This window comes from Cercospora kikuchii (genome assembly GCF_019650295.1).
Source record: "Cercospora kikuchii DNA, contig_00003, whole genome shotgun sequence".
Lineage (NCBI taxonomy): Eukaryota > Fungi > Ascomycota > Dothideomycetes > Mycosphaerellales > Mycosphaerellaceae > Cercospora > Cercospora kikuchii.
This window is the reverse complement of record NW_025408584.1, coordinates 245,432-266,843: the sequence shown is the minus strand read 5'-3', so window position 1 is coordinate 266,843 and position 21,412 is coordinate 245,432. Positions and strand designations below refer to the sequence as shown.

Genomic DNA, 21,412 nt, shown 5'->3' with positions numbered 1-21,412 from the left:
TGTTGGAATCAAAACACGAGGAGTGACAGCCGACCAAAGAAGGAAGAGTGGGATTCCTTGGCGTTGTCTGCTCGGGAACCGTGTAGAACGATCTGCACCGCTTCACTTCACGCGCGAAAGTGACTTGCGGTTCACGAGCTGTGTCTGAGTGGCTCGAGGGATGCCCAGCGGGACTGCGAGACGAGACTCGCACGCAGTAGTTGACTCGAAGCCCAGGAGCGTGAAGCATTGGAAGGATCTAGAGCAGCACAAAAGTAGACAGATCCTTCGAGCAGTATCTATCCGAACATGGTCTCAGAACTACGAACCATTCCTACTGCAGCCTGCGAAAGAGCGGTCCAGTCAAGGAAGGAAGAGCTTGTCTGTGTCCAACCGCATGACACTCCCATTGCCAATAAACGTTGGAAGATGCCAGCAATATCGCTTAGTCGCCAAACATCGCCCAAAGCTGCCATGGTAGCTCGCTGGCTGTTTGGATTTCCGATCATGGTCATCCTCTCCAGTGCGCTGAATGCTACCACTCATCTCACGCTGGCAAGCTGTTGTCTATCCAGCGCAGAACTTGCACCAACCGCACATCAGAATACAGTTACTCTTTACCTTGAGCCCTCTTCCACCTTCATTCCGCCTGCCAATTGACCTCGGCCCTTGCCAATCTCCTCTCGCCGCGCTCTTGGATACGCTTCTGTCTTAGAGTTTCCTTTTGTGACGCCGCGATCATCAATTTCATCTCTTCCTTCTCCTTTTGCTCTTGACGGCGCTTCTTCCTCAGATCTTCGTCCTTGTTTTTGGTTTTGGCTTCAGCCGCGGCCTTTGCCAGTTTGTCCACTTCTTGGTCATTGACGAATCTCTCAAGCATTTCCGCATGGGCCTTGGCCTCCTTCTTCTTCTTGCGATGTTGGATGCGGTTCTGCCTAAGAGCTTCATTCTCGGCTGGGGTTCTTGCCAATTTCCTCTCTTTGCGTAGCCGTTTGCGCATTTGCCTCCTGGTCTCTCCGCGGTGTCCTTGCTGCCTACTCTTCTTTTCCTGTTCCTTGTTCTCAAGAGGCTTTTCGCGCTCAACGATTATGACGGTACTTTCGTCATCGTCATCTGAAGCTTCTTCGTTCTCTGCTTCCTCGATGCGTGGTGTTTCGCGCCGCTTGTCAGTTCCCTCGCCATCGTCATCGACAAGCCCGGCCAAATTGGTTAGCATATCGCGAACGTGGGGATCCGACTGCGAGTCTGTGTCTCCAGCTAGAGGTCGTTCTTCATTCCCGTTGTTGCTCGTTGCTGGCAAGGCAGATGCGTTCGAGCTACTCGGAGGTTGAACTTGAGTGCCAGACGTTTGCTCTGGAGTACGAAAGCTCCGGCTATCTTCTAGACTTTCACGGAGTATCGTTAGACGAGCTGAGATCTCCTCGATCTCGTCTGCATTCCGCTTGCGTTTGCTGTGACTCGTGGGCGGCGGCAACAATTGGGCCTCCTCATTATGTATCGCTGAGGATGCTTCAATAGATGATCGATCAACTTCTGATCCGCTGACCTGTGGAAGTGGAGGCGGCGGCGGGCCTTGTAGCGGATGTTGCCATTGCACATGCCCCGTCGGACTGACATAGTAATCTTTCTTGGTGCTGGAATCGTGGAAGGAGTTCCAACCAGGTGGCAGCTGGCCTATGGGAGGGTCAATTCCTGCCAGGTGCAGGTCGATTCCTGTAGTCGACTGCCTTTCAGCTGCGTGGTTTTCGAGTTGTACATCATCTTGAGTCAGGCTGTATTGTGTCGATGCGACTCCACGTTCTGTTGGCTGACATATGAAACTGTCCGTGCGGCATTTGTCGCCATGCTCGGAAACGTCGCTGAATTGCTTCATTTCTGCGCGGCGCGCTTAAGTGTTGTCTAGAACTTGTTTATCGAGCTTGCCTTTGGGTCGAATCATGTTGCTGTGGGTGGTTCGTTGTGGTGATGGGAGAAAAGCTGCAGAAGCCCAATCTGATGAGGTGCAGGGAATTGAGCAACCGTTTCTTGGCGTTCAACTTCACTTGCTGGACAGGGTTGTTGCCAGCCTCCCTCCTTCCATCCGCGCACGAGCACGACAAACTGCCACTTTACATTGACTCTGGATACGCATCTCCATCCTGAGGCTCACACAGACCCTGTACAACGACATCACCTCAGTGACCTCAATTTCTCCAGCCAGCGACGAAAGACATGTTGCATTGCTCCTATCTGCTTTCCTTTCTTTGGCAACAAGGACAGCGGGAGGCTACATGAGTGCATCCAGAATCGCACCAAGGATCCGTGATTCTCGCTCACTGAGCACTTATACACTAGCAGTCAATTCACGGCTTGCCTCAACATTGTCGAGCTTTCACATGCTTTGTTGAATGGTGCGGCCGCATTGTGCGTTTGCCGGCCCGCCATTCGAGGCGAAATTAGTAAAGAACCATTGGCGCTAATGATCGTGTCTCGTGCACGACATCCATTACTGAACATAGCAGATACATTGCTGGAATCAAGCGACAAACAAATTGCAGTGTTGAACTGCTACGGCCAAGATCAACCTGTCCTTTTCGTTCTCTCTGTCACGCTCTGAAAAAGTTTTCCCTCAGCCAGATTATCTCGTATCACTATCGCAAACGTCCATTCTTGCTAGTTCCCGCAAGGACGACTCGTCTTATGGCACTGGCAAATGCACCATTTGCAAGTGTTCTGTTTCTCGAATATTAGCATTGCAAGTGATACGGACGCGCCTATCTCTCGTACCCAATTGCCCCCAAAGGCGGCGATGTCAGCAGAACACACCGTGATTATGGCTATCACAATATCAGCGAAAGGAACTCTCGGGCACCGGAAGCGAGGGTCGAAAGGAGACTGACCCTTTCCCTTTGTTTCGGCAGCCGTTGCACAATCAGCGAATGCGTACAAAAATTGACGCCCGCAGTCTATTGAGTGGTCAGTCTCGAGGCATATATTAATGACCCTTGGTACGACACACTAATGGCTCTACCCCAGCCGCAGCAAAGCCCAGGCACATTTGCGTCGGTTTGCTTTGGGTCTGGCTTCTTCATTTCGATATCGACTTCATCCAGCCTTTGGAGGGCGTCTTCGGACCTTGCTAGGAAAGCCCCTGTCGCGGCATGCTTCTCGTACATTCCAAGCGAGTCATCGGCTACTCCACTACCCGCGCGATCGTTGAGCTTTCCGGAGACACCGTTCTTCACATGGACGATCTGAGCGTCCAAGACGGCTGCGCCAGTGCAAAGTGCAAGGCAAGTGATCACGAGGTAAGCACGGAAGTGCATGATGGAAATGTGCGGCAAGCGTCGACAGATGATTCAAGAAAACCACGGTCGAGGGAGGAAGTCGTGGCCTAATTTATAGCTCCACGACCCTGAGAGGATAATTTGAAGTCAACCTTACATCGTCTGGAGCAGCAAGCAACGGGGACAGATGCAACGCGAAGGTACGACTCTTCTCTGCAACATTGGAACCCTTTTTCCATCTACGGTGACGATTCGGCCAGCGGGCGCGGTCGAACATGAGCACTGTGCGGGGCTAAGGTAGGATGAATGCTGTACACGATACATTGCTACATCGTGGGAGCTGGCAGGGACAAAGTGAGGAGTATCTGCAACTTCAGGGTAGAAAACAGTGCTATAGACCGAAAGTCCTGCCCTTCCTGCACTAAAACCACACATGGTGGGCCAACAACGCGGAGCAAACTCTCCGCCTCTTGCAAGCCGATTTGCTAATGTATACACTTTGCAGATGCTAGTTTCCCCATGGGGTTGCCTTGTTCAGTGGGGAATCCCAGAGATCACTTCACTTTTGTCACGCTTCTGGCTCTTGCTTCCGCCACATTTTATTGGTCGAGGAGCATTCGAAATAAGTTCTTTCGGGTACTGATGGTCTTCACAGCCTCTCTGCTTGTCCGTGACTTGTCCATCTCCATGCTTTGTACTGTCTGTTTAGAGTTATGCATCTGGGAGACATGGTCAGGACAGCGTTCGGCTAACATTCCTTCGGTACTTGTACGAAAGAAACACCATTGAAGGGAAACACTTGATGGGCGAATTTTGACAAGCAACGGGTTTCTGCGTCAGGTCCTGTTGGTGCAAGGCTCGACCGGTACACGGCTTTGGTCATCTGACGGGTCTCCGAGTTGCGCTATTTAGTCAATGGATTTTCTCCACTGAGCGGCTGTAGTCGCACTATACAGAGCACTTGAGCATTAGGCTGAATATCCCTGATAGCGAAGGATCTCGCGTCGGACCATTCTCTCCTCTCTTGTCCGAAGCAAAGACCGATGAGCGCCTGCAGACCACAGACTTCGGCGTTTGATTATTTACATTAAACCGCTGTGATGGTCATGACATGAGAACTTTAATCAAATCAACATGCTGTAATTCGTAGAATCAGCATTTAATTACTTTGACAGCGTAAAAGCTCTTATCGATGGCGTCCACCAGTAGTCGTAGGCAAAGGTAACGAGGGGTAGGTTTTGTAGTAGCAGATGCAGACAGCGGCGGAGGCGCAAAGCAGCGGAGGTAACGAGGAGATAGAGACGCAATTTGCAGCCTAAGACGGTAGGAACAGACGTACTTTTCTCTTGTAGATTAATATTGTTAATACTTCATTACTTTGATGATCATCTCAGACTCAATCGTAATCAAAATAAACGCTGATTGTAATTCGAACGTGGTTTATTATAATCAGAGGTTGAGATTCATGCTAAAGGCGCCTCATTCGGCAGTTGATCGCATGGCTAGATGGAAAAAATTAAAGCCTTTCCCCAGTGCCAACAGATATTGCTCGGCTTGATCGATGCCGGCAGGTTATCAAGCATTGCTCTGGTTGCGCGGAAAATTGGCCACTATCGCTATTCGTCACTTGGATCAAATGTAATCAGTCAAAACCTGTTGTGAAGGGACTGCAAAATGTTTACATCGCATTGCCACTACATGCGGTACCAATCTCCCGTATCACAACATCCTTTGCTATCCCGCATTACCTAGTCACTGTCATCTATGGGGACTCGAATGGAGTATCGATACTGTTAGTCACTCACAGCGGCACATTAGATCCAGTGTCTGCCGTCGAGAGCCAAGTAATGAGCGCATGCATAGCGAGAACAACACCGTTTGGAGTGGCTAGCCCTTCTTTCTTTCATGTTTTCCCTTACCTTGACACCTCATGCGTACAGGTTATGAGGCCAGAGTAAAGTTGGACAGGGAGTGCACCTGCTACCCAGCAAAGATGAGCGTCACGATAGTCTTATCAGATTGCCCGGGCGGCGTGCACGACGTGATTCACCAGCCCCTGTCCTTTAGAATCTCGTGGGATCGACTCTATTCAGAGTGTCTCGTATGCAGAAGGCAGCTTCGGCCGAGTTGGCCAGGCAAGCTTGAAGTCAGTGCCTTTCCATGGGAGTTGGTCCTCGTGACGCACGGCGACCATGCCATGCGCCCCATGTTCTAGGGTCTGCCAGTAGAACTACCGAGGTCCCGCTGAGAAGGTTTGTCGGCGTTGCTTCTGTCGCGTGCTGTCCCATGAACAAGACTTGGCATCAAACTTCACGACCCATGCAATACCACGGGAGGCATGTGTTGACCTGGAAATATTAGTGATCCAACAATCGCCAAGTCGTGTTCCTTGTAGCTCGCCGACCGAGAGACTGCCTGAAAGCAAAGCTCAGTTGAGTCGGGGAGGGCCTAGCCCAGACCCCTGCCTGCGTAAAGGGAAGGGGTGAAATTCGCTGATCCAAGATGTCGTTAGCGCTACTTCCCTGTCAAGTATTAAATAGTGACCCAAGTCCAACATACAACAATAGACACACTTCAGCTTCCCAGATTCCACACGGAAGGCAAGTCCAAAAATTGTCAGCCTTGCTCGTGTATATCCGCGATCTCGTGCGAAAAGTCGATCACAAGGTAGTCAGCATGCTGCTCTGATCCGGGCCGTGTAGAAGTCCGCTACGAGGAGGTTACTGCCGACCATATGATCGAAGGAAGACCATTTTCAGGAACTGGTCCGGGAACTAACGGTCGAACCACCGTACGACTGTTGCAAATGGGACTACAGTGTTGATTGGGCAGTCTCAGATGCCCTGCCAATACTAAGTGCTGCGAATGCTGCACCGAGCGCGCTCTGGCTGTGTCTTGGACCTTCATTTCATAGGAAGCAGTGTGAACGATGGGCAAGTGCACCAATGTCACGTCATTATCCTCTGTCACACGGCCTGGCATCCGTTGTAGCCGGTGGATTCTCCTCCGAAAGCCCGTCAGTCGGCTTCTCGGCCGCGAATGGCTCATGTGGCCGCTCTCCTTCGTCTCCGCCCAGAAGAGATCACCAGTCGTTTCCTCCTGCCCGTACGTGCTCTGGCTCCCCACTCACATCCTCGTCAACTGACCCCTCTTCAATCATCGATTCCGAGCTATCATCGTTGCCAGCTTCTGTGCTTGCATCGTCCTCAATTGCCGTGCTGCGGACAGTCTCCGGTCGCTTTGGTGTCGCATGGGAGCTGGTAGCTGGAGCCTTTCGCTTGCGTATCGGTCTTGCTGGAGTCGATAATCCAGCAGAAGCCGTTTCAGATGAGGCTCTACCACCTCCTGTTGCAATGGATGGCAGCCTGATTCCGATGATTCTCCCAAATGCCGCATCGAATTTGCCTGGGTCACGGACATATGGCACCGCAACTGGGTTCAAAACAAGGGAGCATGCGATGATGGCAAGACACCGTTATTGTTTTCTCTCAACCAGTTATTTCTGCAAGTCTGAGCCGCCGCAGCGGTGACACGGTTCCTTGTGTCGTTGCGCGCTCTCGTCTCTTCAGCATCGTGCACGCCACTCTCTCGATCAATGGTACGGTAGTGGTTGTGTCGATGACCCTTCTTCCAGCGGGACATGATCTCTGCAATCAGTCAGCCGAGGCATCCATCCAGGAGCCAAAGCTGTCCTTACCATCATGTATGTCCTTCACTGTGTACTTCCTCCAGTCCGAATTGTGCCAGATCTCACCATAGATCCGGCCCATGAGGTCGTGGATCTGGACTTTGTCGAGATCTGTTTCGGTGTGCATGCACAGATTGTCGCGGCGCTCCTCAATTTGCCAGGCTGGTCGACCCATGGTGATGGTGACGGTGACTTGCGGATGAACGATGAACGAGCGTGTTGATGCCGAGGAAATGCAGTTGAAGAGTTGTGTCCGTGGTCAAGCTGGTCCATCTCGTCGCCGGCAAAAAACGAAGGCCGCGCGAGAGTTGTGCATTCACCCCAGCAGATCCGGTCAAGAACGTCAAGCTATCGATCTCGAGTCCGCGTAGCCGCTACGAGACTATAAATACACAATAGATCGTTTCAATGGTTGCTTGCAGCAGCTGGCGAGCCTCACGCTATGTGGAACAGGCCTTCGTGGTCAACAACGCTTGGAAACGTAAGATTTGAACGATGTCTAAAAAAGACGTGCCAGGGTGATTGGCTCGACTTCGCAACAAATTTGTATGATGTCTGAAAGCGGGGAACGCGCAACGAAGATATGGCATCGCTCTCAAGTTACCCCGTGGGCAATTGGTTTTCAGCATCAAACAAACAGAAACATCGGCAAGGCACTGGCATTGTCAAGAGTCAAACGACCCTCCGGTCCTGTGCAGGCATGAATCGGTAGCGTACTTTTCAAAACATGCGCGTCTACGGCATTCAAAGCATCCAAGCCATGCAAGACATCTGGGGCATCCAGGACCTCTAGAGGATCCAAGGAATCTAGAGCGTCCAGGGCATCCAGCAATCACGATAAGAACTTCGAGAGGATCCAGCGCACTCTTTACCCTGGTTCACACAATTCAAGCGCTTCGCTGATGTCAATCTATCATTCTACCCAGACCTGGGCCCGACACAAATGTCGCATGATCATTCCTACGTATGTTCCTCATTGCGTCCGTTGCTCTCGATTCAACGATCTTAGCAATTCCGCCACGATTAGAGACGGAAGTACTGCGTTAATGATCATTGGTATCATGTCTAATTATCCTACTCGATAGCCATTTCATTCTCGTCCGCCACACTGGTTCCGTCGTCGATGTCCTCATTCCCGGGCTCGTCAAGCGACCCATCAGCCTCGTCTTCGTCAGTATCGGTCCAGTCACTCTCCTCCTCGTCAGACTCAGCCACTTCGTTCTCGCCGTAAAACCCGCCATCTTTATGGTAGTTTATGTCCCCACCATCGCGCTCGAAGGTAGCTGGACTGCAAATGGCACAGCGCTCAGCCACACAACCGAGAACGGTCACCCGCATGTCCTCTCCTCCACTCCTGCACCATATCTCAACCTCAGTGGTGTGCCTATGAGGCGGCACTGTGAACTCACTTGGCGATGGAGCCCCAGTATGGCTGAAGATGTACTCTCCATTGCCATTCTGGATGCTATTGAGGCCAAGGTGCACGAAAGGCAAACCATCAGTAGGGCTACGCCTGATCTTGATCGCCAGACCGCCAGATCTCCCACAGTCGTTGCATTTGTTGCACACGTCGCCATCGCAGCGGATCAGATCGTCGAAGCGTTGCCGACGAGGATTCCAGACGCGGTCGAGTTCACCGCCGTGCTTATAGATCGCCAGAGACTTATCGATTGTCTTGACAGTTCGATCGGACGGTAGCGTCAGTCGGTCATTTTCGATGTCCATGTCTTGGCTGTGGATCATTTCGAGCTTTGGAGAGGCACGCACTTTGGGAGTACGGCCGGGCCGCGTGGAAGTGCTCGGCGCTGGTTGCACGGTGGACTGGGCAGGCTGACTCAAAGGCAAAGAGGTTGCTGTGTTTCGCGCAGCTCTTCGTGTGCTGGGTCCAGCTGCAGTGGTAGACTGCGAAGAGGCGGCTGGAGTGGTAGATGATGCTAATGTGGCAGCTCGACGAAGACGACCGGTGGTATTCGACCTCTGACCTGGTGAGACTGCTGCAGATTGCGCGGCTCTCTGTCCTTTCTTTCGAGCTTGATCAGCAGTAAAGGCAGCAGCAAAGGACTCTGGATCACGTCGGTATGGGGTGGGGTTTGGGAACAGAGGTATTGGCATGTTCGGCGTTGCCAATGCTCCTTGTCCATCCTCGCGCAGCCAGTTCGAGCCGCCAGTCCGGTGAGCAGCATTGCGAATGCGCTGATCGGATTGTGCACGCTCGTATGTCTCATTGGCATCATATACACCACCCTCTGGATCGATAGTCTCGTAGTGGCCATGACGGTGGCCAGCCTTCCAACGGGAACTGATTTCTATTGGTACAATATGTTAGTACGACGGACTCGAACCCTGAACACTGTTGAAAATCTCACCGTCTCGAATGTCTTTGACTGTGTATTTCTTGCGCTGTGGACTGCTGTTGCGCCAGGCCTCGCCGTAGATACGGCCAATCAGATCATGGACTTGTTCATCGGTCAAGTCGTAGTCGGTGCGCATGCGCAGCAAATCGCGGCGCTCCTCAATCTTCCAAGTGGGCCCTCCCATGATGTCTAGCGCTTGTAGAGCGGTGATCAAGGCAGTATTCTGATCTTTTGAGTTGGAGTTGTCGAGGTCGAGTGGCAGAGATGATCTGGTCGGCAAGCCGGCCTTCTGTGTCGATGGAGTGGCCATTCACTCGACAGAGTTTTCGACGGGCCGCCCGAGATGGTCTGTTCACTGATCCACTACACTGCTTGAGTACTCACTGCAGTGCTGATAGCCTTGTATCCAGTACCCTGTGGTAAATTGCGTAGATAGAAGTTTCATAAAAGCATGTATTAGGGTGATGTTCGACGAGTATTGAAATTCAGGGGCTGAGCAGAGAAACTGGAACATTTCAATCAGCCTGGCTACACATGAGATATGACCACAATGCCTGCAGCAAAATGTTTGCTGCCACATAAATCATTGAACAAAGTATTGAGACCTGCAGATGTTTGTCACTCATTCTGAGGCCAGCACAACAGGATCAAGACAATGGGCCTTTCGAAGCAACTGCTCAGGGGACAAGATATGACAAATATAAGATGGCCAAGGTTGAGATGATCGTGCCCAAGGCGACATGTGGATCTATTTCTGGGTGCAGTCAGATAGGCAAGATCAACGCGTGAGTAAGAACTGTATTCGTTCATTCATGAATAACCTGGCCAGAACAGGCCGCAAGAGCTTTATCTACCAGCGAATACCATCTTTCGCGGTATCTTCTTCGCTTTACCACGGCGCTTCTTTCGCAATGGCTCGCCGTAATCACTGTCATCAGAGTCGCTCTTAGCTGGCTCCTCAATGTCAACGTCTCCATGCTCCTCCGCATTGTCCGGCGTTTCTTCGTCTTCTTCATATGCGCCTTCAACCTCATCTTGCACTCTGGCAGCTTTTTCAGCACTCTTCGCCTTCTCAGCTTCCCGTGCGTGCGCTAGCTCTGGGTTGCAGACCTCACAATGCTCAGGCACGCATCCAAGAACCTTGACGTCTCTTTCCATGACTTCATCCCTCTTCTTCGTCCTGACCATGCAGCGTACCTTGTATAGCTTCGTCCGCTCAGGGAGAACGAGTGGTTGATACTCCACATCCTTCGCCTGGTTGAACACAAGCTGTCCTGATCCACCAATTGCCACTCTGACATCTCGCTTCCTGTGTACGAATGACAACCCTTTGGTAGGCCCATCTGCGACCTCAACTCCAGGTACCAGGTCTGCGATCCGTTTATCTTCCAAGTTGTTGAGGCCAGTGCATTGATCGCACACTGCACTTGGACAAACCAGCGCGTCTTCGAATTTGATTGTACTGGAAGGGTTATAGATGCGAACCAGCTGGCCACCAAATTGCCGTGTTCCACAGTCCTCGAAGATGTACTTGGGCACTTCGCTGCTCGAAATCTCAGCTCCCAACTCGAGCTGTTGTCGCCTCTCTAGATACCAGTTTTCGTGGACCATGTCGACATGCCAGCCTGTCCAGCTTTCGAGAGGATTTGGGCGTCTCATGTCGGCCGTTGACTCGGTACTCCGTTTCGGAGTGAACTCTGCCATGCTCGTAGTCGCGTTGGAATCAGAGTGCTGCGTGGTAGGCTGTTTGCTAGTTGGGGGCTGTTTCCTGGGCCCACTTTCCGCATTCTCCTGCTTGCGTTTGGGAGCTTTGCGTTCGCTGCCATAGAAGTTTGAATCAAATGTCGCCGGATCTCGCTGATATTGTGGTCGGCTTGCCGCGTCTGGAATTGGGATGACACTCAATTGCCTCGTCATGGTGCCCTTGTCGTTGGTCAGGAGCCAGTTGGCCTGGTTCGTGTGCTGTGCCGCCGAGACAATCGCGCTGAGAGTGTTTGTTTGTGCGGTCTGTTCTTCGTCGCTGGGTCCATCCTCCGGATCGATCGTATTCCAGTGGTGGTGTCGCTTCCCAGCAGACCAACGAAACTTGACTTCGTCTCGAAGGTCATTGACTCCGTATTTCTTGCGTGGTGGATCAGTAGCATTGCGCCATGTCTCACCGAAGATACGGCCCATTAGATCATGAGCTTCTTCGTCGCTGAGGTCCAGGACGACTTTGAGAACGAAAAGTGTGCGTCTCTCTTCGATCTGCCAGGTCGGTCTCGGCATATTGGTGTTTGTTATTCGCGAGCGAAGGATTCTTTGAGTAGGGACTCGAGTGCAACGAAAGACTGGGTAGCGGGTAATACTGAGCTCGCTTCGGTCGTAACGTCGCTCGTGTCGCTGGTGTTCATGTGGCTGGCGGTTCGTATATTTGCAGTGGTCGCTGGTTGCCGCTTACCAACAATGGAATCGAACGACCGAGTGCTATGTCAAATTTTTGTTTATAAAGGCAAAGCGAAGCTCGAGTAGTGAATCGCGGCATTGCTGCGATGACGTGTTCTTTGTTTATGGAGATGCTCCAGGTGAATAGCCAAATCCGGAATTTCCCCAGTTTCCCTTCACCAAGATCAAGACAAAGCACAGTCTGTCCAGGAACAAAGAGATCGGATCAGTAGTATCGCATTGTACGTTCGTTCTACTTGTGCGGACCCATAATGCATCTCGGTGAGAAGGTCCAGATTGGCGGAGCATCGATCACTCGTTGCGCGTGATGGGATGCTCGTGCTCGTCGTTCGCCATACACCCTACGGCTTCGCTCGTCCCGGGAAGTCTTTGAAGCTCAGCAGAAGTTCTCGACATGAGAGTTCCATCTGACTAATTCTGTTCATCTGGCCGTCATGACGAGCGATGGTTGAGAAATCCACCACTAGGATCTTCGCAGTCGGACAACTTGCCTGGAGAAAAGGTGGTTTTGCACGATCGGCAGTAATGCGTTAAGTCTGAGATACAGCAGCCATTTAGCATGCTTACTCAGTAAAGAAGCACTGGCCGGCAAAATCAAACCAGAAGTCAAAGCAGGGAACATGTACCTTGGCAGTTTTTGAGGCCTGTAATGGTTTGCTGTGTCTTTCGTGGCCAAACAGTATTCTTCCAGCACCAGCTCGATGAGACAGGGCGTTCCCACCTCCTCCCGACTTCAAAGGTGCGGAGTGCAATATGGATATTGCTCATCTCCATAATGACCGAAGCACGCCAGGACTCCACCGAGCCTAGAAAATAAATGTAGCATTGCGCAAACCAATCTTTCGAACCCATCCACAACGCTTGACCTTGGAAACCAGCTCAAAGGTATTCAATGGAGGTCCACGATGCTTGATGATTTACGAAGACCATCCTGAAAGGAAACAACGGGGGTTCCTGAAAGGCGTCGCCGCGAGTCTGATCGAAGAATCAAGACACACCACTCTACAAAGCCAGTCTCTGGTGCGTCTCAGCTGGAATCCGGAGAGTGTTCTTTCCAATTTCTTATATGTGATTCGGACTCGCCAACCTGCCTTCTCAGTGTTAGCATCAAGACATCGCTCTTCAAAAGCATTGGCCTGCACGAGGTTCGCTTACCTCGAAGATGTCTAAGATGCTGTGCTGGCGGAGGAGACGGATTCTTGCCACGAGATGTTATGTTTGAACTGCGGCCGTACCTGCCTCCAAACACCCATCAGTGCCTTCCGTAACGCCAACAAACCATGACCAAACATGAGTGTAGAAGAGCAGGCGTGTTGTTGGAACATTTCCATGTCAAATGATACATATTGCTACAGCGGATCGTGGACAGTCAATATCCTTGATCCTTTCCTGCCTCCTTGTTCTCCTGAAGCTCTATTTTTGTTGGTCATCCACGCTATCTTCGCGCGCCCAGAAACGCCCCCAGAATATGATGCAAGCAATCAAAATATGCTCCTCACCAGAATGAACAGCGTCAATCAGAACACCCCCGCTTTGTGATAACATTGCTGGTACACCGCGTCCAACGACCAGCTGCCAAATTGCAGCACTTCAACTGCTCCATGCCATGTCGGTGAGTCGAGGCAGTCTATCTCGTTCCGCCCTTACCCTTCTGCAAATGCCTCTGAATCGTGCTCTCAAAAGCGGCAGCCTTCCGGTCACCAATCAAACCCACTCCCGCATTTTGCATCGACTTCCGCTTCATTGGAGATAGATCGCGGACTTCTTGCTTGAACTTCGTCGAGTCATCTCCGTTGCCAGCCTCCTCTTCTCCAGCACTAACGACTCTTCCAGAGTCTTGCTCGGATTTCTTGGTCGAAGACCCACGCTGTTGCGGCGGCCTGTCCCTTTCCTTCTCCTTCGACTTTGGCTTCTGCTTCTGCTGCGATGAAGGAGGCCTCTGGCCCTTGTCACTCTTTCCCGTGTTCCGATGCTTGGACGATGAAGGAGTTTCCTCGTGATCGGAAGTATCCTTTTCAACCTGCAGAACAGAATGCAAAAGAGCTCGAGTCAGAATCAAACATTCTCGCCGCGACAACAGGAAGCTCTTTTGCAAAGCAAAGAAGAGAAGATGAGTACAACAAAAACCGAATGCGCAGAACGCAAGCCTAAGCACGGATCAAAGTAGATATGGCGTTCGCGCCGTATCTCACTGGTCGACGTAGCAGAGCGCGTTCCGGGGAAACAAGAGGATATGGTATCAGTCAAAACGGTATTGCTGAAAGGATCAACCTCATCGTTGCGCAGGCTTCTTCGGCATATCCGCTTCCGTCTCGTCCTTCGGTGGATCCGCTTTGGCGACAGGTTTGTCGCCTTCAGAATCCTTTGCTGATTTTTGTCGTTTGGCCTCTTCGGGGTGCTTTGCCGGCTGGCCATCGGCTTTTTGTTGAGGAGAAGGATTCTGCTTTACCTCTGATGAAGAGTCCTTTGCGTCCTTATCGTCATGACTCTGCTCCTTCTTCGTCTTCGGCTCTTTGCTTCTGTTGCAAGGCGAACTTGTTAGCGAACTTCCTGCCCCTGCTCACACGTAATCATAACAACGTCAACTCTCTCGCCTCTCTCAACATTTTGATCGTTCTCCATTTTTCACTTACACTTCGTCGGCTTTCGCTTTCTGCTTCGCCTCTAAGACGGCCTGTTCTTTCGCTGCTGCTTCTTTTGTCGCGCCTTGAATGGCTTCCTTGTCCTTCTCCCACTGCGACGAGCCCACCTCAAACTGGCTGTTGATCTTATCAAGGCGTTCCTGCTTCTCTTTCTCTTCTTGTTCTCGCTGTTTTCGCTCTTGTTCCATCTCTTCCATGTGTCGGATGTCGTCTACTGAGGGCTCGTACAAATGCCAAATGGTGTAATGTGGCAGGCCGACTACGGAGTAGCCCATTCGCTTGGCCATCTAGAGCAAAGTTAGCATGTTCCACAGTTTGTCCCGCGTGTTTCAAACTCACCTTGCCAAAGCCTTCCGTCTCCGCATGCTTCTCGAAGGAGAACGCCGGGAAATGGACACCACTTCTGAAGACCTTTGCTTTCGCCAGAATAGAGACACCTCCCACACCGTCAATCTCCATCTCCATGTCCGGGTCGCCATATGGGTCTCGAAGATATGCCAAATGAGGTCTCCAGGTCGCATACTCTGCATACCCCTCGACAATCACGGCATCTTCGTCCAGCGTATCCGCAAGTGCCAAAGCAGTCTCCGACTCCTGCCAGCTGTTCAAATCGTATGGCTGTTCTCCTCCCAGCCAATCTGGCAGAGGTCTCCACACATTCGGCACAATGACATCTTTGTTATGTCTCATCAAATCCTCCAAAATCGTGAACGGTGCCGTCTCGACATCAACATCTCGCCAGTACACCCAGCTGTGTGTGGGCCGTAGTGCAGCAGAAAGGAGCCAATTGCGTGCCTGCGCCATGCTCTTTCTCCGGCTGGCCTGCGCTGCGAAGCCGTGTCGGCTCTCCACATCTTGGTTGACTTTTTGTCCGAAATCCTTCTCGATGACGGAAATCTCGCCAAATGCCATCTTGGGCTCATCGCTTGCTTGCAGTTCCGCCAGCATATCCGAAAGGATGTTCAAAGTGTTATCCTTGCTGTCTCCGACCAGGAATGCCAGGTCGATGAGGTGGTGCGGGTATGTCAGGTTCCGCAGATGCGAGAAGAACATGGGCATGTGCGGCGCTGCATCTCGTAGAGGAGCACAGAGCAGGATTCGCTCTTCTCTTTCCCAACCTTTTGATGTGCCGCCAACGTTGGCCAAGTCGTAGTATCGCACTGTCTCAATGTTGAACTCTTCTCCGCCGCCCCAGATTGCCAGCCCCAGTCCACCGAAGAGTCCTGCCGGTCGTAATGATGGGAAGAGGAATGTGAGTAGAAGGAAGAACAATGTTACTCCTCCGCCGACCCGCATTGCTGCTTTGCGCCTCCTTCCCCGTATTGATCGCGGCTGGTATTTGTCGTACTTGTCAGGCCTGATATTGAAGGCGCTCCCTCTTCGCCCACCGCCGCCTATGGGATATGCACCAGAGCCTTTGGGCTGGCCATTGCCGAAGGGATGTCGATTCATCTTCTCGTGATGATCCGACTTGGTATATATGGGCAACATGTGGCCGGCGAGCTGTGGAGCTTATGCGAAGCCAGCTCGAGGCCCCGTAGCCACGATGGCGTGGTTGTGGTTCGTGATATCGTTGGGGGAGGGGCTGTAGATGGCTGAAGAGGTTGCGTGAGGAGGTCGGACGAATTGTTATGGGCGTCTCCTTTGGTGTTCGCTCCCTGGTTCGTTCGATCGGCCGGCGATTTATTCCCACTCGCGCTGAAACGTGTCGTCGGTGCTCGCTACTCGACCACCGCGCAGGTACGTGGCGGGCAAGGACAGCAGGGTGTTCGTAGCAAGGCAGTGTACGGCGAGCGAGTGACGAGATGTGTTGAGGTTGCGAAGGTGTTGCGGAGGTGGAGATTGAGGTGTCGTGTCTGCTTGCGCAGCGATTATTCTAAGGGAGAAGCGCGGGAGACGAACTCTAACTACGGACCCCTGTCGAGTTTCTCGTACACCACTGGCTGAACGTTTCAAGTTGCATGAGACGGACATTGCGCGTGCTATGGCTATCTACATCACGTCGGACACCCACAGCACCTTCAATGAAGAATAGCACGCCCAGCTCGAGTCACTCTGTGGTTGGAATTCGGGCTGGACAATTTTAGAGACACGCGGCCTGCAGGCCGATCATCGTGCACGCCACAGCCGCCCAGCCGTCTCGCGCTTTCAGGTGACAGACACGTGGGAAGTTTGAAGATCAGACGAAAAGGCGAAAAGAAATGATGCATCAAAAGGTTTAATCATTGTACTGAACAGCTGCCCATGCACTTGTTCGACTGTGTTGTCGCTTTCGAGAAGCGCGGAGCTTAGCATTACGTACCGCCTCCCGGACGGCCGTGGCTCCGATACCCCAGCCATGACTGTGTGGCTGCTGATACGGGATGTTGAGCGACGCCCATGGCTCGCCGAAAGCACTGATGTCGAGCTCAGCATCATCGAAGGTCACCAACTGAGGAGCAGTGGTCTCATACGACGATGTGTTGGTGCCGAAGTTGAGCTGCTCGCCAACAAGCACATTGTAGAGCTAGTTGTTCGCATCGAGTTGGCCTGGGACGTTGGTCGCTTTCACAGACCCATCAACCAAAAGCCAATTGCCGTGAAAAGATCTGCTTTCCACAACTGAGCCAGGCAGCCGGAGATCGCTTTCTGAGTGTGTGGTGCGAGCACTCTGCTGTAGTATTTGCGATATGCCATCCAGGAGTTGAGCGGTCGCTTTGGCCCTCCGGCGTCGAGATCAGATTGATTAGGTCATCAACACCGAGATTGATCGTGGTGTGCTCTTCGTCAAAGCTGTCGAGGGACGGCTCGAAGCTGCGCACGAGCTGTGGCACTTTCTCCGGATTACTGAGCTGATCGAATGTCAGCAGTTGAGCTACAACGTAGTGAGGTAAGTGAATGTTGCATCACGAAAGGACTCAGAAAAGCCGGTTTTACGCATGCCCGCCTGCCGGCATCTCGCCAATGTCACCCAAGACGAATGACACGGTCTGATGCTCTGAAGTCATATCACGCGGTGGCGAGCTCGGCCGAAGCCTCACCCGCTGCCACAACTCCACAACCGATCCTCCCAAGTTGGCCGAAGCTATGTTGGTACGGTATAGGGAGGACGACTCGGCAGACTTGGCTACACCAAGTTCGTTGAATGGATAGACTAGGTGTCATCTTTGCAGTGGGAGGTGTAGGAAAGACTGCTGAAGCTTACCTTGGTCGCGTAGCAGGTGCATGCGACGTCGTGCGTGCGACGAAGCTCGTCACGCAGGGTAGAGGGTGCAGTGAGGCTTGCTGTGAGCGAAGTCAGAATGTGGCCATGCTGAAATTGACGATGAACGCAGAGAGTGAGATCGCTTAGATCAGACAAGGTTTGGTAAGATGGTTTATTATCGACATGATAGTTCGGAAGCAGAACTGAAAGAAACCATTCATCATAGAAGCGTGTGTGACGGAGAGAGAAAGCTGACGTACCTTGTGGCCGGCGGATGTGTCGCGAAGCGCATCCTTTGCCGCGAGAGGGTCGCGAATTTTGCCAGATGCCTGGCGCAAAGAACATTTGCGCTGTTTCTTGTTAGTCAAGCTCGACATAGTCGTGATGTGTGCTGCAAGAAGACCATTGGGAGGAAGATCAGATGGTGATGCATGTTTTGTTCTTGGATCATGAGGATCACCGGAACATAATTGTGAAGAATTCATCAGGTGAAGGGAGCAGGAGTGGAGGTGAGGACTCACTCGGAAAACTTCAGCAGAAGCATAATTGTGCCTGTGCAATGTGCCTCACTTGCATCTTGGAGCTCAATTCCAGCTTCGCGGGCGGCAGATGGGTATTAGTCGCCTCGCAGCCAACGCGGGCAGCCGGGGCTCGGAAATGTGAAGAGCTGAGTTCATCGCCTCAGCGACGCGCTTCGGTTCATCCAGGGTCAACCGGAGGCGCAGCCATCGTCAGGCGGCGGAGTTGATGTTGTTGTTGTGAAGGTGAAGTTCAGGGAGCTCGGAGGAGAGAAAATTGGAGTCCGCAAGTGCCAAGCGAAAAGTGGGTCCGTGGTCGCGCCTCGTGCCTGCCTCAGCAGAATTCGACAGCCGCCCACGCTTGCTCATTCCGTCCTGCATCAACATCATGAGCTGAAAAACCAACAACGAGCTCGACCTGCGTGGTACGGGCTGCGAGTTACCAGGTACGTGTCTTCACCTCTTCATCATCACTGTTCCACATGATTAGACACTTTTTACAATCTGTCAATCCCCTGAAGCTACACGCTATTGACGAGAAAAAAAATGCTATGCTCTTTATGATATTCACTGCAGCTTGCGAGTTTCACTACTCCAGTATGAATACATTGAACCAGAAGCTGACTAGTGTTCAGATTTCCAGATATTTCACAATATGTCTGCCGCGGACACCGCCTCAACGGTCACCGAGCCGATTCCCATCTTCAAGCTCGCACATCGATTTGTGCTGTACGATGCCAATCACGTCACGTATCTGCGCAGAGAGCACAACATCAGTGGTGTGCTGATGGGCACACTGCCTCAAGCCTCGCAGCAGAATGTGTTCCTGGGCTTGCCTCTGGAGTTGATGCCAGAAGAGGCTCGGCTGCTAGTCGAAAAGAATGTCGCGTACATTGTGGACGACACTGCTGAACACAAGCGCAACTTCCTGGGCAACGGGCTGAGTGAGGAAGAGAGGCGAGCATACCAGGCGGCATTGCGAAAGCAAGGACAAGCTGCAGCGGTAGACGCGAGCAAGAGGAGTGACGACAGGAAGAAGGCTGCATTGTCCAAGATACAGAACAACACTGAGAACTGGAATGATATTCCAGAGGACATGTTCACTCCTGGCACTAGTCGCAAGAAGAAGGCGCCGAAGGTAGAGACTGCTGCCGAAGCTCTCGACGAGGATGAGTCGTTGTTTGGTGCGCCGGCTAACGCGTCCGAAGGCACGGCCAATGTAACACGCACTCAGTCTGTTGCGAGCTCGGCTGTCGCATACGAGCCATATGGTGTCACACCAACGACTTCACGACCTCCTCTTCACTTTCAGAAAACAGGGGACATCGAGCTGCCAGAGGTGCCAACGTCTTATCCTCTGTACAAACACTTGCATCAGAATGGGTACTTCATGGCACCGGGTCTGCGCTTTGGCTGTCAGTACATGGCTTATCCTGGCGACCCTCTTCGTTTCCACTCGCACTTTTTGTGCAATGGTATGGATTGGGACCAAGAGTTCAGCTTGATTGACTTGGTCGGAGGCGGTCGTCTGGGCACAGGTGTCAAGAAAGGCTTCCTCGTCGGTGGCGAAGAACAGAAGCCCGGCCAGGAAGATACAGACAGAAGCATTCGGGCTTTCGGCATCGAATGGGCTGGCATGTAGAACCAGAATACAATTACGCCCGCATGCTCAACTTTCACCGCTTTTTTCGCTCTTTTCCTTGCCCAACGCCTATTGCGACACTGCTTGGTGTCGCCTTCTGCTTGGGAATGATGGCCTTGGCCTCGAGGCCTATGACAGCGCGGACAGCGCGAGTCTTCATCTTCTTTCCGCGGGATGCGCGCGGTTCCAGCAAAGACTGATGACTTATAAAGTCTTTCATACGGCCTTTAGGGTCGTCACAAGGCAGTGCGACATCCTTCAACAAATTGTGGCCAGTGATGTTGGTGCCCTGCCACCCTGTGGCTTACGGCCGACAGAAGCGGGACAACACCACTCCTAGGGCTCACACCGAACGACCTTTGAAACAACAATCACTTCGCAAACTCGGCCACTGAGAACGGACGGATACTGTATACGTCATAAAGGCCAAGCAACATGTATTGGACGCCTCGGTATGTTTAGAAATACTCTATTGCGAAGTGTAAGTCTACAGTATAAGTACAACAAACTTCCGCCATTCAAAGCCACGAGGAAATCACAACCTACAACGACGATTCAGCAGGATTAGCATCCGCATCAATCTAAATCAGACAACGGAAGACATCAGTGCAACACACCAGATTCTGCATCTGCCCGGAGAGCAGCTACCCTACCATGTCGAAAGCAGGCGAAGATTTCAAGCCTCTCCTACCAACCCAAAACGAAAAGCCCAAATCACACTTCTATGGCCCCGCAGCCCTCCAGAACATAGTTCGCGACCAGTTCGCAATCGAAACATGGCTAGCCCTTGGAGCCGCGACCCAAGCAAGCCTTTACGCCCTCTTAGGCACTTACGCTTTCCTTCCTGCAATCTTTTACCTTCTCCTGACCGCTCTCGACACAATCCTCATTATCACAGGCCTCAAGTCCAACCCTTACATGAAAGACACCATCCCCAAGAAATTCTCCGCCCAGCTTCCGGACGCCTCGGGAAACCACGGCTCGCAGCCCGCAAACCAAGACATCGTCGTCTTCCTCATCGGCACCCGCTCCAACCATCCCCTGGGAGTCCTCGCCCCAGGCATGCCAACTTCAGCAACATACTTCCAAGACCTCACAGCCATTCTTGAAGACCATGCCGAAGAATTCGGTTTCCTCGGAATGACATCTTGGCACGACAGCAGCCAACGTAGCACTAAAGCCGAATCCATGTATGTCTGTTACTTCCGCACCATCGAAGGACTCCACGCTTTTGCGCATTCGACATATCACCGAGCGGCGTGGAATTGGTGGAATAAGTCTACGAAGAAGTATCCTCATCTTTCCATTTTCCATGAGACGTATCATGTTCCTAAGGGCCATTATGAGAGCATCTATATCAACAGTCATGCGTCGGGCATTACGAGTATCACGAGCAAAGTGGAAGATAAGGAGACTGGAGAGGAGAAGTGGGCGAGTCCGATTGTGGATGCTAGTAGGGGATTGTTGAAGACTAGTGCTTCGAGGATGGCGAGGAGTCATGGGGACGAGCATGATGAGTATGAAGAGGATCCATATCAGCGAGGGTATGGAGAAGAATGGAAGAAAGAAACACGGTTCGCTTAGTCTGAAAAGGACAACATGAGCACAAAGTGAGCGAGGCGTTAGGAGATAGAGATGGGCATAGCATACCTTTTTGGCATTGGGAATGTATAGTATATTTGTACAATAACAAC

At 52.0% G+C, this 21,412-nt stretch overlaps 8 protein-coding genes across 8 annotated transcripts; 2 read left to right on the top strand and 6 right to left on the bottom strand.

The window, feature by feature from the left end:
• Window positions 1-619: 619 nt before the first annotated feature.
• On the bottom strand, window positions 620-1,852 carry CKM354_000448700 (uncharacterized protein; the record flags this gene model as incomplete). Its single annotated transcript, XM_044799724.1, has 1 exon — window positions 620-1,852. One exon carries the CDS (start codon window positions 1,850-1,852, stop codon window positions 620-622), a length of 1,233 nt encoding a protein of 410 aa, XP_044655659.1.
• Window positions 1,853-2,631: 779 nt separating this feature from the next.
• On the bottom strand, window positions 2,632-3,284 carry CKM354_000448600 (uncharacterized protein; the record flags this gene model as incomplete). The annotated part of the gene is made up of 4 exons (XM_044799723.1): window positions 2,632-2,691; window positions 2,746-2,795; window positions 2,859-2,924; window positions 2,978-3,284. The coding sequence occupies 4 exons, from the start codon at window positions 3,282-3,284 to the stop codon at window positions 2,632-2,634; spliced, it is 483 nt and encodes a 160-aa protein (XP_044655658.1).
• Window positions 3,285-6,201: 2,917 nt separating this feature from the next.
• CKM354_000448500 (uncharacterized protein) lies at window positions 6,202-7,108 on the bottom strand (the record flags this gene model as incomplete). Its single annotated transcript, XM_044799722.1, has 4 exons — window positions 6,202-6,249; window positions 6,376-6,650; window positions 6,719-6,892; window positions 6,943-7,108. 4 exons carry the CDS (start codon window positions 7,106-7,108, stop codon window positions 6,202-6,204), a joined length of 663 nt encoding a protein of 220 aa, XP_044655657.1.
• Window positions 7,109-8,007: 899 nt separating this feature from the next.
• Window positions 8,008-9,597, bottom strand: CKM354_000448400 (uncharacterized protein; the record flags this gene model as incomplete). Its single annotated transcript, XM_044799721.1, has 2 exons — window positions 8,008-9,239; window positions 9,300-9,597. The coding sequence occupies 2 exons, from the start codon at window positions 9,595-9,597 to the stop codon at window positions 8,008-8,010; spliced, it is 1,530 nt and encodes a 509-aa protein (XP_044655656.1).
• A 536-nt stretch (window positions 9,598-10,133) lies between these two features.
• On the bottom strand, window positions 10,134-11,555 carry CKM354_000448300 (uncharacterized protein; the record flags this gene model as incomplete). The annotated part of the gene is made up of 1 exon (XM_044799720.1): window positions 10,134-11,555. One exon carries the CDS (start codon window positions 11,553-11,555, stop codon window positions 10,134-10,136), a length of 1,422 nt encoding a protein of 473 aa, XP_044655655.1.
• A 2,449-nt stretch (window positions 11,556-14,004) lies between these two features.
• CKM354_000448200 (uncharacterized protein) lies at window positions 14,005-15,865 on the bottom strand (the record flags this gene model as incomplete). Its single annotated transcript, XM_044799719.1, has 3 exons — window positions 14,005-14,251; window positions 14,366-14,661; window positions 14,714-15,865. The coding sequence occupies 3 exons, from the start codon at window positions 15,863-15,865 to the stop codon at window positions 14,005-14,007; spliced, it is 1,695 nt and encodes a 564-aa protein (XP_044655654.1).
• Window positions 15,866-18,731: 2,866 nt separating this feature from the next.
• CKM354_000448100 (tRNA splicing endonuclease subunit SEN34) lies at window positions 18,732-19,718 on the top strand (the record flags this gene model as incomplete). The annotated part of the gene is made up of 1 exon (XM_044799718.1): window positions 18,732-19,718. One exon carries the CDS (start codon window positions 18,732-18,734, stop codon window positions 19,716-19,718), a length of 987 nt encoding a protein of 328 aa, XP_044655653.1.
• A 654-nt stretch (window positions 19,719-20,372) lies between these two features.
• CKM354_000448000 (uncharacterized protein) lies at window positions 20,373-21,302 on the top strand (the record flags this gene model as incomplete). Its single annotated transcript, XM_044799717.1, has 1 exon — window positions 20,373-21,302. One exon carries the CDS (start codon window positions 20,373-20,375, stop codon window positions 21,300-21,302), a length of 930 nt encoding a protein of 309 aa, XP_044655652.1.
• Between the last annotated feature and the right edge of the window lie 110 nt (window positions 21,303-21,412).